This window comes from Oncorhynchus nerka, linkage group LG23 (assembly GCF_034236695.1).
Source record: "Oncorhynchus nerka isolate Pitt River linkage group LG23, Oner_Uvic_2.0, whole genome shotgun sequence".
NCBI classification, from domain to species: Eukaryota; Metazoa; Chordata; class Actinopteri; order Salmoniformes; family Salmonidae; genus Oncorhynchus; species Oncorhynchus nerka.
In genome coordinates, this window is record NC_088418.1 from 15,263,945 (window position 1) to 15,279,944 (window position 16,000).

The following is a 16,000-nucleotide window of genomic DNA, read 5'->3' on the forward strand; positions in this document are numbered from 1 at the left end:
GTCTCATTAGAAGAATCAGAAGCTGGATTTATCTGTGAATATGTAAGCTATATATCGTACTTGCACAATAAACATTTGACATAGGCCACCTACAACTGCTTTCAAAGAGGGACACACACGGGATCGCGCTTTGTTTTCTGTCTCTTGCGGACGCGCGGCCCGAAATGAACCTCCTTCATAGAACTGTACCCTCCTCTTCCGCGTGCATCCCGGTCCCGGAGGCGTCCAAGCCTTGGTGGTCAGCGCAGACTTAAAGTGAACGAGCGCGCACTTCCAACGGCCATTCAGTCGGAAGAGGGGACACAGTGAAGGTGTGCTGCTGTGCCGTTTAGTCATCCCTCCCTCTGACCGGTTAATAGATAGATACCCCCGTCGCTGTTGTTTTACTCCCCCCCAGTTAAACGGTTAGATCGATCATGTACCGGTACTTCGGGGAGCTGTTATCCCGCGGGGCGGGCAGTGCCCTGGCCTCGGGCTGCGTGGAATCTGCTCTCCCAGCATCGGCCGCTCTGATGCGGGTCCGACAGTATAGCGAGCAGCCCGACGACCCCAACTTCTTTCGTATGGTGGAGGGTTTCTTCGACCGCGGAGCCGCCATCGTTCAGGACAAGCTTGTTGAGGACCTGAAGAGCAGGGAGACCCCCGAGCAGAAGATGAAACGAGTGAAGGGGATTCTCCGCATCATCAAGCCCTGCAACCACGTCCTCAGCGTCTCTTTCCCCATCAAGAGGGACAACGGAGAGTGGGAGGTAGTGGAGGGCTACCGCGCACAGCACAGCCAGCACAGGACGCCCTGCAAGGGGGGTAAGATACTGCCACGCGCCGCTTCCTGCTTCTTAACTGTCCTTCGGGTGGTTGTGCGGTTGCGAAATTAACTATCTAGCTAGGTAGCTCATTTGGCGATCCCATTACTCAGCTGTGAGAGAACAGCTGCACTGACTCTGTTTAGCTACCGTTAGCTAGTTACTGTATAGATAGCTAGCTGCATCTCCTAGCTGCATCATCAGTAGGGTGTTAGAGGACAACATGAAACTGTGGTTCGTTCTGGTGTTATACGTTGCTTTCCAAATTATAGAGCGCCTTGTCAGGAGCACAGAACGCTTTATTTCATGAGGATACGATTTACCATTGCTGAGATATCTTATTTTCAAGAGTTCAGAAAAGGTCGCGGACAGGTAGGTCAGTGTTACTAGAATCTGTTGTCAATAAGGCACTCAATCACCTGTCCGGATTCCTACGTTCGACACCAGATTTGATTTGCCACATGCGCCGAATACAACAGGTGTAAACCTTACAGTGAAATGCTTACTTACTTTGGTCCAATAACTCAGAATATCTCAAGATAGGATGGTCATATTGTTTTGACATTTTCAAGGTTTACAGAGATGACTCAAATAAAATAAAAACATTACATTAAAATGCTGTATTATGCAAATGAACCATTTAATATGCAAATTAGGCATAATACATCATTTCAGTACTTTAAGACCAATAATGTAAAGTAGGACAGAGTCTATAACAGTTTATGAAATGTGTATAAAACTTTTATATTGCTTTATGCAAATTAGATACTTAATATGCTAATTCGTCTGTACAGCAGGCGTCACTCTCTCACTCTCCTTCTTGGGGAAATAGCCCTTACACAGCCTGGAGGTGTGTTGGGTCATTGTCCTGTTGAAAACAAATGATAGTCCCACTAAGCGCAAACCAGATGGGATGCGTATTGCTGTGGTAGCCATGCAGGTTTAGGTTTGCCTTGAATTCTAAATAAATCACTGACAGTGTCACCAGCAATATACCATCACACTCCTCCTCCATGCTTCACAGTGGGAACCACACATGCAGAGATCATCCGTTCACCTACTTTGCATCTTACAAAGACTCATCATACCAAAGGACCGATTTCCACCGGTCTAATGTCCATTGCTAGTCTTTTTTGGCCAAGCAAGTCTCTTCTTCTTATTGGTGTCCTTTAGTAGTTGTTTCTTTGCAGCAAGGTCTGATTCACACAGTCTCCTCTGAACAGTTGATGTTGAGATGTGTCTGTTACTTGACCTCCGTGAAGCTTTTATTTGGGCTGCAATCTGAGGTGCAGTTAACTCTAATGAACATATCCTCTGCAGCAGAGGTAACTCTGGGTCTTCCTTTCCTGTGGCGGTCCTCATAAGAGCCAGTTTCGTCATAGAGCTTGATGGTTTTTGAGACTGCACTTGAAGAAACTTTCAAAGTTCTTGACGTTTTCCGTATTGACTGACCTTCATGTCTTAAAGTAATGATGGACTGTCGTTTCCCTTTGCTTATTTGAGTTGTTCTTGCCATAATATGGACTTGGTCTTTACCAAATAGCACTATCTTCTGTATATCACCCCTACCTTGTCACAGCACAACTGATTGGCTCAAATGCATTAAGAAGGAAAGAAATTCCACAAATTAACTTTTGATAAGGCACACCTGTTAATTTCAATGCATTCCAGGTGACTACCTCATGAAGCTGGTTGAGAGAATGCCAAGATTGTGAAAAGTTGTCATCAAGGGAAAGGGTGGCTACTTTGAAGAATCTCAAATATTAAATATATTTTGATGTGTTTAACACTTTTATGGTTATTACATGATTCCGTATGTATTATTTCATAGTTTTGATGTCTTCACTATTATTCTACAATGTAGAAAATAGTAAAAATAAAGAAAAACCCTTGAATGAGTAGGTGAGTCCAAGCTTTTGACTGGTACTGTATATATCACGCTTATGTTATATTTAGTAGGCCTAGAGTGACTAATCATACGCCCAATCCTGTGCCACCTGCATACACACACACACACACACAGCACACGCACAGCACATCACACATAGCCTCACACATAATATGGACACACGCAGCCTCACACACACACATTTCTCATGAATACAGTGGGTTAAATCAGGGTCACACAGTGTTTCTTGGTCATCTTAAACAAATCTACTTTGCTACAAAAGTACAACTCACACACATAGTTATGGGCTTAGAAAAAAGAAGACACCTGTACCATGTCAGATATAGAGTTGAATTGTATTACATTTGGAGTTTGCATCCCAATATTACACTTTATCACAGAAGACGGAAATATAACAAAACCGTTTGACATAGAAACATTTTCGTCAGTTAAAAAAAAAAATGTTTGAATGGTTTAATAAAATATAAATAACATTCGACCCATGAGGCCAAAGAGGTTACTTTTGGTAATTAACTACATGAAAGGGCTATGTCTGAACTGAAAGACCGATAGCTACTAGTCTAATAAGATAGCTTACTTCTGAGGTAGGCAAGCTTACTTCTGAGGTAGGCAGGCTTACTTCTGAGGTAGGCAGGCTTACTTCTGAGGTAGGCAGGCTTACTTCTGAGGTAGGCAGGCTTACTTCTGAGGTAGGCAGGCTTACTTCTGAGGTAGGCAGGCTTACTTCTGAGGTAGGCAGGCTTACTTCTGAGGTAGGCAGGCTTACTTCTGAGGTAGGCAGGCTTACTTCTGAGGTAGGCAGGCTTAGGCAGGCTTACTTCTGAGGTAGGCTTACTTCTGAGGTAGGCTTACTTCTGAGGTAGGCCTACATCGGAATGTTATTTTTGGTGTTGATGAGTTGCTCTGGTGATGGGAGGGTGAACGGCACTGTTTCCAGCAAATAATTAGCCTAGATTAGCTTAGATTAGCCTAGGCTCAGATCAGACAGAGTCAGTGAGCTGCCTGCCAGCTGCACAAGAAGATGGATGGGACACATTTTCAATGAACTGGTATTTAGCTATGTTTTTAATGAATGTAGGGCTATAGCCACTGCATTTTTATAGCTTTTTGAGAGAATAAAACCATACAGCCAATTCTGCTCAGCACTGCCTTTCGCCCGGCTCACTGCCATAAATGAGTGACGTCAGCCACTCCCACACAACCAGCAAGCTAGCACTCGGCATGGAAATGGGGGTGGCACATGGTGAATATGGATCGATCCATGACAACCCATACATCATAAACGTAACTACGAAGCTCTATGTGGTAACCTGCTATGTGATGTTCATGTCGCTGAGACCATCTGAATGACAGTTTAACGATGTCTGCTGACCCTGAACGCCTTCAGGGTGACAGTACAACTCCGCTATGCTAGTAGCATAGCCCCCGGTCAGCTTTTTAAAACCCTTCAGATATTGACTGAATTATGTCACATAAAACATTTTACTGGCACGAACAAATAATGAATGGAATACAGGGATTTTGATTGGAATTCAGGTAAATTTTATACAACAAAAACAATTCTTAGAATGCACTCATACGTGCTGAATTTGCATAAATACACTTGGTGTATTTTTATCTATTAATAAATGAACATAAATGGTGCAACAGGGCTGTGACCACCAGAAACCGGTTCTGTCTAGGCCCACCTGCACCAGCCTTATTAATGACTGGTGTTGTCACGTTCTGTTGCATGGTTCAACAAGTGTGTCAATATCAGGATACCCCAACAGGTTTACATTGTTTAAGAGATCAGACATTCTATATATAATCTGACTGTTCCTTTTTGGAAGTTACTTTCATTTCATTTCAAGTTTGTGTTGAACTTTTTAAAATTCCACCAAAAAGGAATGTAACAGATAAATAAAGTGATCTTTCGTGTGATGTGTCGAGACGATGCATTTAAATCCCCGACGAAGCTTTAACGTTCTTATAGCTGCAACGGAAAGACAATGTATTCCATTGAGCTCGTTTCAGCCATTACCGGGGTGTGTTTGACAGGCCATTACAAACATTTCCGCGGCCGTAACGTTAATGGGGGGGAAAACAACAGGCACAAGCAAGAGTATGAAAGAGTCGCAGCACTTAAAGGAAAGCAATCAAGCCAGCGATATTTAAGTGACAAGTGGATTTACACCCCTCGAACACAGGAAATGGATAGATCCTCAGGTGGGCGGGGCATGCACGTTGCTAAGGTAACTGCCAAACTTTAAAGAAACACTTGAGTAAATGAGGGATACAAAGTATATTGAAAGCAGGGGATTCCACACAGGTGTGGTTCCTGAGTTAATTGTCTGTCTGTCTGTCTGTCTGTCTGTCTGTCTGTCTGTCTGTGTCTGGAGGAGGGTTTAGAGGGTGGGGCCGCAGGGTGTGTCTGTTTTAGGAGGGGAGCTATGTGGTTCAAGGTTCAAGTCAAAGTTCAAGACTTGTTCAGCTCTGCATTGTGGGTGATTTGTGGGGTGAGGATCAGGATGTGACATATTTCCAGTGAGGGGGGGGAGTGAGAGAGGAGGGAACAGTTGTTTGACGAGTGGAGTAGGGGAAGGGGTGGTAATGTACCCAAGCGTTCCTATTCGTCAGCATTTTGACAGGAGGAAGGAGGAGTGTTCACTAAGCGTTCCTATTCGTCAGCATTTTGACAGGAGGAAGGAGGAGTGTTCACTAAGCGTTCCTATTCGTCAGCATTTTGACAGGAGGAAGGAGGAGTGTTCACTAAGCGTTCCTATTCGTCAGCATTTTGACAGGAGGCAGGAGGAGTGTTCACTAAGCGTAACTTTATTTGGCTCATCCAGTGAGTTTTCTCTTGTTTAACCAACTGGTCTTAAAGTGCAAAGTCTCACCACCTACCCATTGTGCCATGCAAGCTGAATCAGGTGCACGTTCTGACAGACTGACGGAGAGTATATTTGAACACTGGAGGGGACATTGGTTGGGTGTTAATGTACATCGCCCCGCTATTGTTATTTTACTGCTGCTCTTTAATTATTTTATGTTCTTATCTCTTACTTTTTTTGTTGGTATTTTCTTAACTGCATTGTTGGTTAAGGGCTTGTAAAGTAAGCATTTCACTGTAACCTGTTGTATTCGGCGCATGTGACACATAACATTTGAATAGACTTTCTGATTGGTGTGGCCTATAGATGTTTAATTATGGCAAACGCATCATCATGGGGAGGTCAGAGGTCGTCACACGCCACCAGAGCAGATGCTTCCCTCAAACCCGTTTTAGAGAAGTGATCAAATCCCTCTTTCCACTTTCTGCAGCTTAGTCACACACTTTCCATTCCCCTCTTCTCTGACTACAGCTACACTTCTCATGGTTTCCATTCCCCTCCTCTCTGACTACAGCTACACTTCTCATGGTTTCCATTCCCCTCCTCTCTGACTACAGCTACACTTCTCATGGTTTCCATTCCCCTCCTCTCTGACTACAGCTACACTTCTCATGGTTTCCATTCCCCTCCTCTCTGACTACAGCTACACTTCTCATGGTTTCCATTCCCCTCCTCTCTGACTACAGCTACACTTCTCATGGTTTCCATTCCCCTCCTCTCTGACTACAGCTACACTTCTCATGGTTTCCATTCCCCTCCTCTCTGACTACAGCTACACTTCTCATGGTTTCCATTCCCCTCCTCTCTGACTACACTACACTTCTCATGGTTTCCATGAGATGGGGTAAAGGCTGTTAGTCAGTGGGGTAGAGACTAGAGGGTAAAGGCTGTTATAGTCAGTGCACTAGTGGGGTAGAGACTAGAGGGTAAAGGCTGTTAGTCAGTGTACTAGTGGGGTAGAGACTAGAGGGTAAAGGCTGTTAGTCAGTGTACTAGTGGGGTAGAGACTAGATGGTAAAGGCTGTTAGTCAGTGCACTAGTGGGGTAGAGACTAGAGGGTAAAGGCTGTTATAGTCAGTGTACTAGTGGGGTAGAGACTAGAGGGTAAAGGCTGTTAGTCAGTGTACTAGTGGGGTAGAGACTAGATGGTAAAGGCTGTTAGTCAGTGCACTAGTGGGGTAGAGACTAGAGGGTAAAGGCTGTTATAGTCAGTGTACTAGTGGGGTAGAGACTAGAGGGTAAAGGCTGTTATAGTCAGTGCACTAGTGGGGTAGAGACTAGAGGGTAAAGGCTGTTATAGTCAGTGCACTAGTGGGGTAGAGACTAGAGGTCATGGGCTGATACTGTCTGTGTAGACAAAGTACAAAGGCTGTTGCTGATATGACAGACAGACAGTCAGTCAGACCCACACTGCTCTATATAGAAACCCTGGTTCTGCTACAGTACTGCAGAACCTCACATTCTCTAGCTGGACCACTGCAGAACTGTGTTTGTGCAGGCGTGACTCCGTGTTAGGGAGTGTCAGGAAGTGACTCACTCTCAAAGAATGTTTAGTCTGCGAAACGTCCAACATGTCCTTCTCCTTTCCAAGCAGAAGAGGAAGCCCGCGGCTTTTATTTCCACTGTGACTAACAACCCACTGCGGGCTCCCTTCCACATCAATGGACAGCTCTGTGGGCTCTTGGGCGGTCGGGTTTGCCTGTGTGGATGTACAGTATGTTTATTCGTGGGTATCTGTTTTCATACATTTTTCATGTATATACACAGCTTACACGCGTGTGTGTGTGTGTGTGTGTATGTTTCCTAGCCAACCCAGAGACTCATTCCATTGGAATGTTTCTCAACATGTTTTTGCTGCGGTAGTAGGGGATGGGAGAGGAGGATGAATCAAAGGGGGAGGGCTTAATGGTTGAAAGGTTACAGGTATAAAGAACATTCTTGTTCAGTGAATTGAATTAGCCTTCAGATGTAGGATCTTAATTTGATCACTCGGTTGCAGGAGAATGTCCATGTGAATTATAATCCACATAATAATTCACATTCCCTTGTTGCTGCTGTATCAAAAGTGAAGTGGCCTTACCTGAAGGTCCTACATCTGTGTCTCAGTCAGTGCTGTGTCTATAGTGTAGTTCAATGGAGGGTCCACGTTGTTAAGGTCATGCCCTCCAGCAGCTCTAGCTTAATATGGGTGACTTGTAGACTGCCTGGTCTCTAAAGGTCATGTTATGGAGGCGTTGCTTAATGTGTGCCCTCCTCAACACCATCCTGCTACCACAGCAGGGGGCTAGTGGCTAGCTAGTGTAGGGGCTGCTTTCTGGACTGGGTCTCGGGACACGCCGTGGCGCATTGAGATGATGTCACTCACACATGCACACCCTCTCTCTGTCCTCTATAGTGCGCTGGGCTGGCTGCAGTCTCCTGTCTGTGGTCGGTGCCACTGGCTCTCTGTAGTCGTCTGTCACAGTGACACCGTTCAATATAGGTCAGCCCAAGTCAGCACTCACACTCTGTAACCCCAGGTAGTGTCCCTGTGCTGCTGGTGTAGAGGAGGCACAGTGTATCCCCAGGTAGTGTCCCTGTGCTGCTGGTGTAGAGGAGACACAGTGTAACCCCAGGTAGTGTATCTGTGCTGCTGGTGTAGAGGAGACACAGTGTAACCCCAGGTAGTGTATCTGTGCTGCTGGTGTAGAGGAGACACAGTGTAACCCCAGGTAGTGTACCTGTGCTGCTGGTGTAGAGGAGACACAGTGTATCCCCAGGTAGTGTATCTGTGCTGCTGGTGTAGAGGAGACACAGTGTATCCCCAGGTAGTGTATCTGTGCTGCTGGTGTAGAGGAGACACAGTGTAACCCCAGGTAGTGTCCCTGTGCTGCTGGTGTAGAGGAGACACAGTGTAACCCCAGGTAGTGTATCTGTGCTGCTGGTGTAGAGGAGACACAGTGTAACCCCAGGTAGTGTACCTGTGCTGCTGGTGTAGAGGAGACACAGTGTAACCCCAGGTAGTGTACCTGTGCTGCTGGTGTAGAGGAGACACAGTGTATCCCCAGGTAGTGTATCTGTGCTGCTGGTGTAGAGGAGACACAGTGTAACCCCAGGTAGTGTCCCTGTGCTGCTGGTGTAGAGGAGACACAGTGTAACCCCAGGTAGTGTATCTGTGCTGCTGGTGTAGAGGAGACACAGTGTAACCCCAGGTAGTGTCCCTGTGCTGCTGGTGTAGAGGAGACACTGTGTAACCCCAGGTAGTGTCCCTGTGCTGCTGGTGTAGAGGAGGCACAGTGTAACCCCAGGTAGTGTATCTGTGCTGCTGGTGTAGAGGAGGCACAGTGTAACCCCAGGTATTGTATCTGTGCTGCTGGTGTAGAGGAGGCACAGTGTAACCCCAGGTAGTGTCCCTGTGCTGCTGGTGTAGAGGAGGCACAGTGTAACCCCAGGTAGTGTCCCTGTGCTGCTGGTGTAGAGGAGGCACAGTGTAACCCCAGGTAGTGTACCTGTGCTGCTGGTGTAGAGGAGGCACAGTGTAACCCCAGGTAGTGTACCTGTGCTGCTGGTGTAGAGGAGGTACAGTGTAACCCCAGGTAGTGTGTCTGTGCTGCTGGTGTAGAGGAGACACTGTGTAACCCCAGGTAGTGTACCTGTGCTGCTGGTGTAGAGGAGGCACAGTGTAACCCCAGGTAGTGTCCCTGTGCTGCTGGTGTAGAGGAGGCACAGTGTAACCCCAGGTAGTGTACCTGTGCTGCTGGTGTAGAGGAGGTACAGTGTAACCCCAGGTAGTGTGTCTGTGCTGCTGGTGTAGAGGAGACACTGTGTAACCCCAGGTAGTGTACCTGTGCTGCTGGTGTAGAGGAGACACAGTGTAACCCCAGGTAGTGTACCTGTGCTGCTGGTGTAGAGGAGACACAGTGTAACCCCAGGTAGTGTACCTGTGCTGGACACAGTAGACTCAAAGCCAGCCTTCCTGTCAACTTTAGAGTGTGTGTGGTATTGTTGGGCTCCGTGTGTTGACTCCCTTTGTGTCTGTCTGTGTGCAGGGATCCGTTACAGTGAAGAGGTGTCTGTTGATGAGGTGAAGGCTCTGGCCTCTCTGATGACATACAAGTGTGCCGTGGTCGGTAAGTCTCTCCTCCTCTCTCCTCCTCTCTCCTCCTCTCTCCTCCTCTCTCCTCCTCTCTCCTCCTCTCTCCTCCTCTCTCCTCCCTCTCTCTCCTCTCTCCTCCCTCTCCCTCTCCTCCCCTCTCCTCCCCTCTCCCCCTCCCCTCTCCTCCCCCTCTCCTCCTCTCCTCCTCCTCCTCTCCTCCTCTCTCTCCTCCCTCTCCTCCTCCTCTCCTCCCTCTCCTCCTCTCTCCTCCCCTCTCCCTCTCCTCTCCTCCTCTCTCCTCTCCCTCTCCTCCTCCTCCTCTTCCTCTCTCCTCCTCTCCTCTCTCCTCCTCCCTCTCTCCTCCTCCTCCTCTCCTCCTCTCTCCTCTCCTCCCCTCCTCCCTCTCCCCTCTCCTCCTCTCTCCTCCCCTCTCCTCCTCTCTCCTCCTCTCCTCTCTCCTCTCTCCTCTCCTCTCCTCCTCTCTCCTCCTCTCCTCTCTCCTCCTCTCCTCCTCCCTCTCCTCTCTCTCCTCCTCCTCCTCCCCTCTCCTCCTCTCTCCTCCTCCTCCTCCCTCTCTCCTCTCCTCTCCTCTCCTCTCCTCTCCTCTCCTCTCCTCTCCTCTCCTCACATCTCATTCATGCCTCAGTGCTCCTGATTTCATGTAAACATACACACTGATCTGAGATTTTTATTAGCATTTTCAGAGAGCTGTTGTTAAAGCAATGAGGTTTGTGTGCGTGTGTGTGTGTTTAAGCCCCAGTTGTTAAGCCGGTTTCTCTCTCTCCAGATGTACCATTCGGGGGGGCTAAAGCTGGTGTCAAGATCAACGTCAAAAATTACTCTGTAAGTCCGTCACACACAGACACACACACACAGATACAAGTGTTTGTGTTGTGTGGAGGAAAGAGTGTGACTTGCTTACTGGATGGAGGCTGTTCTCTTCCACACACACACACACACACACACACACCATGGTAGGTGATTATTGTGGGAACGCTCTAATGCACAGGAAGCATGTTTTACTCCATGTCACATCAATGATCTATTCCAGTGACTCTTACAGACACGCGCGCAGACACGCACGCGCGCGCGCGCAGACACGCACGCGCGCGCGCAGACACGCACGCACGCGCGCAGACACGCACGCACGCGCGCAGACACGCACGCACGCGCGCAGACACGCACGCACGCGCGCAGACACGCACGCACGCGCGCAGACACACGCACACGCAGACACACACATATCCTAGAGAGAGAGAGGCTCTTTATTTATATCCTAGAGAGAGAGAGGCTCTTTATTTATATCCTAGAGAGAGAGAGGCTCTTTATTTATATCCTAGAGAGAGAGAGGCTCTTTATTAATATCCTAGAGAGAGAGAGGCTCTTTATTTATATCCTAGAGAGAGAGAGGCTCTTTATTTATATCCTAGAGAGAGAGAGGCTCTTTATTTATATCCTAGAGAGAGAGAGAGGCTCTTTATTTATATCCTAGAGAGAGAGAGGCTCTTTATTAATATCCTAGAGAGAGAGAGGCTCTTTATTTATATCCTAGAGAGAGAGAGGCTCTTTATTAATATCCTAGAGAGAGAGAGGCTCTTTATTAATATCCTAGAGAGAGAGAGGCTCTTTATTTATATCCTAGAGAGAGAGAGGCTCTTTATTTATATCCTAGAGAGAGAGAGAGGCTCTTTATTCATATCCTAGAGAGAGAGAGGCTCTTTATTTATATCCTAGAGAGAGAGAGGCTCTTTATTTATATCCTAGAGAGAGAGAGAGGCTCTTTATTCATATCCTAGAGAGAGAGAGGCTCTTTATTTATATCCTAGAGAGAGAGAGGCTCTTTATTTATATCCTAGAGAGAGAGAGGCTCTTTATTTATATCCTAGAGAGAGAGAGGCTCTTTATTTATATCCTAGAGAGAGAGAGGCTCTTTATTTATATCCTAGAGAGAGAGAGAGGCTCTTTATTCATATCCTAGAGAGAGAGAGGCTCTTTATTTATATCCTAGAGAGAGAGAGGCTCTTTATTTATATCCTAGAGAGAGAGAGAGGCTCTTTATTCATATCCTAGAGAGAGAGAGGCTCTTTATTTATATCCTAGAGAGAGAGAGGCTCTTTATTCATATCCTAGAGAGAGAGAGGCTCTTTATTTATATCCTAGAGAGAGAGAGGCTCTTTATTTATATCCTAGAGAGAGAGAGGCTCTTTATTTATATCCTAGAGAGAGAGAGGCTCTTTATTTATATCCTAGAGAGAGAGAGAGGCTCTTTATTCATATCCTAGAGAGAGAGAGGCTCTTTATTTATATCCTAGAGAGAGAGAGGCTCTTTATTTATATCCTAGAGAGAGAGAGAGGCTCTTTATTCATATCCTAGAGAGAGAGAGGCTCTTTATTTATATCCTAGAGAGAGAGAGGCTCTTTATTCATATCCTAGAGAGAGAGGCTCTTTATTCATATCCTAGAGAGAGAGGCTCTTTATTCATATCCTAGAGAGAGAGGCTCTTTATTCATATCCTAGAGAGAGAGAGGCTCTTTATTCATATCCTAGAGAGAGAGAGGCTCTTTATTCATATCCTAGAGAGAGAGAGGCTCTTTATTCATATCCTAGAGAGAGAGAGGCTCTTTATTCATATCCTAGAGAGAGAGAGGCTCTTTATTCATATCCTAGAGAGAGAGAGGCTCTTTATTCATATCCTAGAGAGAGAGAGGCTCTTTATTCATATCCTAGAGAGAGAGAGGCTCTTTATTCATATCCTAGAGAGAGAGAGGCTCTTTATTCATATCCTAGAGAGAGAGGCTCTTTATTCATATCCTAGAGAGAGAGGCTCTTTATTCATATCCTAGAGAGAGAGGCTCTTTATTCATATCCTAGAGAGAGAGGATCTTTAGGGCTGATCGCTACAGCTTTATCTGTTTATCTGTCACCAGTGTGTGTGTGTGTGTGGTAGTATGCCCTTCAGAGCTAAGTGGAGCTGAAATGCTTAGCTGTTAGCTGGCAGACACACAGGAAACCTTTCTCTCTCCTCGTGCACTCTGTGATTTATCTCTCTCTCTCTTTAGGACAATGAGTTGGAGAAGATCACTAGAAGGTTCACCATTGAGCTGGCCAAGAAAGGTTTTATTGGTAAGTGTGTTCTTCATGTAGCCAGTTGTCCCCTATGATCCTGTATGCTAATGACTGTGACGTGTTACCTCAAAACACAGAGAAGACAGGATTCTACCCCAGTGATTTACCCCAGTAGTTTACCCCAGTGATTTACCCGAGTGATTTACCCGAGTGATTTACCCGAGTGATTTTACCCCAGGGTTTTACCCCAGTGGTTTACCCCAGTGGTTTACCCCAGTGATTTACCCGAGGGTTTTACCCCAGTGATTTACCCCAGGGTTTTACCCCAGTGATTTACCCCAGTGATTTATCCCAGTGATTTACCCCAGTGATTTTACCCCAGTGATTTTACCCCAGTGATTTTACCCCAGTGATTTTACCCCAGTGATTTTACCCCAGTGATTTACCCCAGTGATTTTACCCCAGTGATTTACCCCAGGGTTTTACCCCAGTGATTTATTTTTGATAACCAGTTTATAGTAGCAATAATGTACCTCAGAGGTTTGTGATATATGACCAATATTTCATGACTAAGGGCTGTATCCAGGCACTCTACATTGGCCATATACCCCACCCCCTCGGCAGGGTAGCCTAGTGGTTAGAGCGTTAGAGCGTTGGACTAGTAACCGAAAGGTTGCAAGTTCAAATCCCCAAGCTGACAAGGTACAAATCTTTTATTCTGCCCCTGAACAGGCAGTTAACCCACTGTTCCTAGGCCGTCATTGAAAATAAGAATTTGTTCTTAACTGACTTGTCTAGTTAAATAAAGGTAAATAATAATTGCTGAAGTGGAACACTGCCTCTGCAGTGGAAAAGCTGTGTATTAATGGTGACGTGGGTAGTAGACCCTCTTCCAGTCAGTCAGATCCTCGCCCCCTCTCCTCCCTCCCTCTGTCCACTTCTGTTTTTGGATGTCGGGGCCCAGTGAACACATGAGAATGTCCCTCCCTGCATACCACACCATTTATACCACAGAGAGGGAGAGAGAGTGGCATGTCCGCCACCAGGGCGTTCTGAGCCCTCCAGTCAGCCACGGTCTATAGTAACTTTATCTCAAACCTGTGTAGTATGTGTTTACGTGTGGGAAAGAGAGAAAGAAAGATGGAGGGCAGGGTTCACCACTAGGTGGCCCGTGGGTCATTAGATTTATTTTTGCCTCCCAAGTTTTCTGAGAAAAATAATATATTTTTAAAATCATTTTTGTTGTTGGACGTAAAAGACTAAAATCACCAGGAAATCGGCTCAAAGTGATTTTTCATTTAGGAAATCTGTTCCCAAGTATTCCCACGCATAAATCAAGATGCATATGTGATCGTATCTCAATGTAATCAAGGTTTGTAATGATTCCAGTTTTTGTCGATCACTATCTGTTTTGGATTTCTGCTGTCGATTTGCAGTACAACATGTGTTATTCAGAACTATGTTCTGGCCCCCAGACTATCCACTCAAGGAAAAATCATAATTGGGGACCCCTGATGTAGGTTGTGTGTAAATGCTTCCAGTCCTCACAGAAACTTTCACCCCCCCCTTCCTCAGGGCCTGGTATTGATGTTCCTGCTCCTGACATGAGCACTGGAGAGAGAGAGATGTCCTGGATCGCTGACACATATGCCAACACCATCGCACACACTGTGAGTTACCACACAAACGCACATACACTGTAGTTCTGTAGTTGGGGCCCCAGGGCAGTATGGGTATTGTAGTTCTGTAGCATGGCACCCCAGGGCAGTATGGGTACTGTGGTTCTGTAGCATGGCCCCCCAGGGCAGTATGGGTACTGTGGTTCTGTAGCATGGCACCCCAGGGCAGTATGGGTACTGTGGTTCTGTAGCATGGCACCCCAGGGCAGTATGGGTACTGTGGTTCTGTAGCATGGCCCCCCGGGGCAGTATGGGTACTGTGGTTCTGTAGCATGGCCCCCAGGGCAGTATGGGTATTGTAGTTCTGTAGCATGGCCCCCCAGGGCAGTATGGGTACTGTGGTTCTGTAGCATGGCCCCCCAGGGCAGTATGGGTACTGTGGTTCTGTAGCATGGCCCCCCAGGGCAGTATGGGTACTGTGGTTCTGTAGCATGGCCCCCCAGGGCAGTATGGGTACTGTGGTTCTGTAGCATGGCCCCCCAGGGCAGTATGGGTATTGTAGTTCTGTAGCATGGCCCCTAGGGCAGTATGGGTACTGTGGTTCTGTAGCATGGCCCCCCAGGGCAGTATGGGTACTGTGCTTCTGTAGCATGGCCCCCCAGGGCAGTATGGATACTGTGGTTCTGTAGCATGGCCCCCCAGGGCAGTATGGGTACTGTAGTTCTGTAGTCTGGACCCAGAGCAGTATGTGTCCTGCACTGACCTCTCATAACTATGCTGAAGACTCTCTATCTCACAGTCTGACAAACAGATCTAATGCAATTAAACCTACACTCTAACGTGTGTCTGGCTCTGTGTCTCTCTGGGTGTTTCTCTGTGCAGGACATCAATGCCCACGCGTGTGTGACAGGCAAGCCCATCAGTCAGGGTGGGATCCACGGGCGTATCTCGGCCACCGGTCGCGGAGTGTTCCACGGAATTGAGAACTTCATCAACGAGGCGTCCTACATGAGCATGTTGGGCCTGACCCCCGGCTTCCAGGACAAGACCTTCATCATCCAGGTACACACACACACACACACACACACACACACACACTCTGACATTTGCAAAGATTGCGTAAAAGTTGTTTACGCTGATCTGGTCAACAGATTTTGATGTGAACTTTGTTAAATATCTGCAGGGGTGAGTTAGTATTCGTGTCTCTGTGACGGTCAGTGACGTCAGAGACGTGGTGGCAGAGTTCAGCGGCAGTATCACACCACACAGATCTGCTTTACACTGGTCCGCAGGTCCCAGTTCCCACTCTGCCGCGGTGTGTGAGACAGACTAAAGGCCAAAGTGCAGCTTTCTGCGGGACTCTCAGTTCCCTCTGACACACGAGACATCACACATACACACACACACACACAGGGAGAGAGATGCCCTCAGCTTTGGCCTCCTTCCTGGAAGCCTGTCTATACGAAGCCTGTCTATAGGCTATACGAAGCCTGTCTATAGGCTATACGGAGCCTGTCTATAGGCTATACGGAGCCTGTCTATAGGCTATACGGAGCCTGTCTATAGGCTATACGGAGCCTGTCTATAGGCTATACGGAGCCTGTCTATAGGCTATACGGAGCCTGTCTATAGGCTATACGGAGCCTGTCTCTAG

General features: G+C 47.0%; 1 protein-coding gene across 1 annotated transcript in view; it reads left to right on the top strand.

The window, feature by feature from the left end:
* Positions 1-220: 220 nt before the first annotated feature.
* The window catches only part of LOC115107180 (glutamate dehydrogenase, mitochondrial), a 28,426-nt gene continuing 12,646 nt past the window's right edge, over positions 221-16,000 (top strand). The window contains exons 1-6 of the mRNA XM_065007894.1: positions 221-804; positions 9,614-9,694; positions 10,448-10,503; positions 12,721-12,784; positions 14,303-14,397; positions 15,229-15,408. Coding sequence (XP_064863966.1) covers positions 417-804; positions 9,614-9,694; positions 10,448-10,503; positions 12,721-12,784; positions 14,303-14,397; positions 15,229-15,408 — 864 coding nt within the window. The 5' untranslated portion in view covers positions 221-416. The remainder of the gene's footprint in view (positions 805-9,613; positions 9,695-10,447; positions 10,504-12,720; positions 12,785-14,302; positions 14,398-15,228; positions 15,409-16,000) is intronic.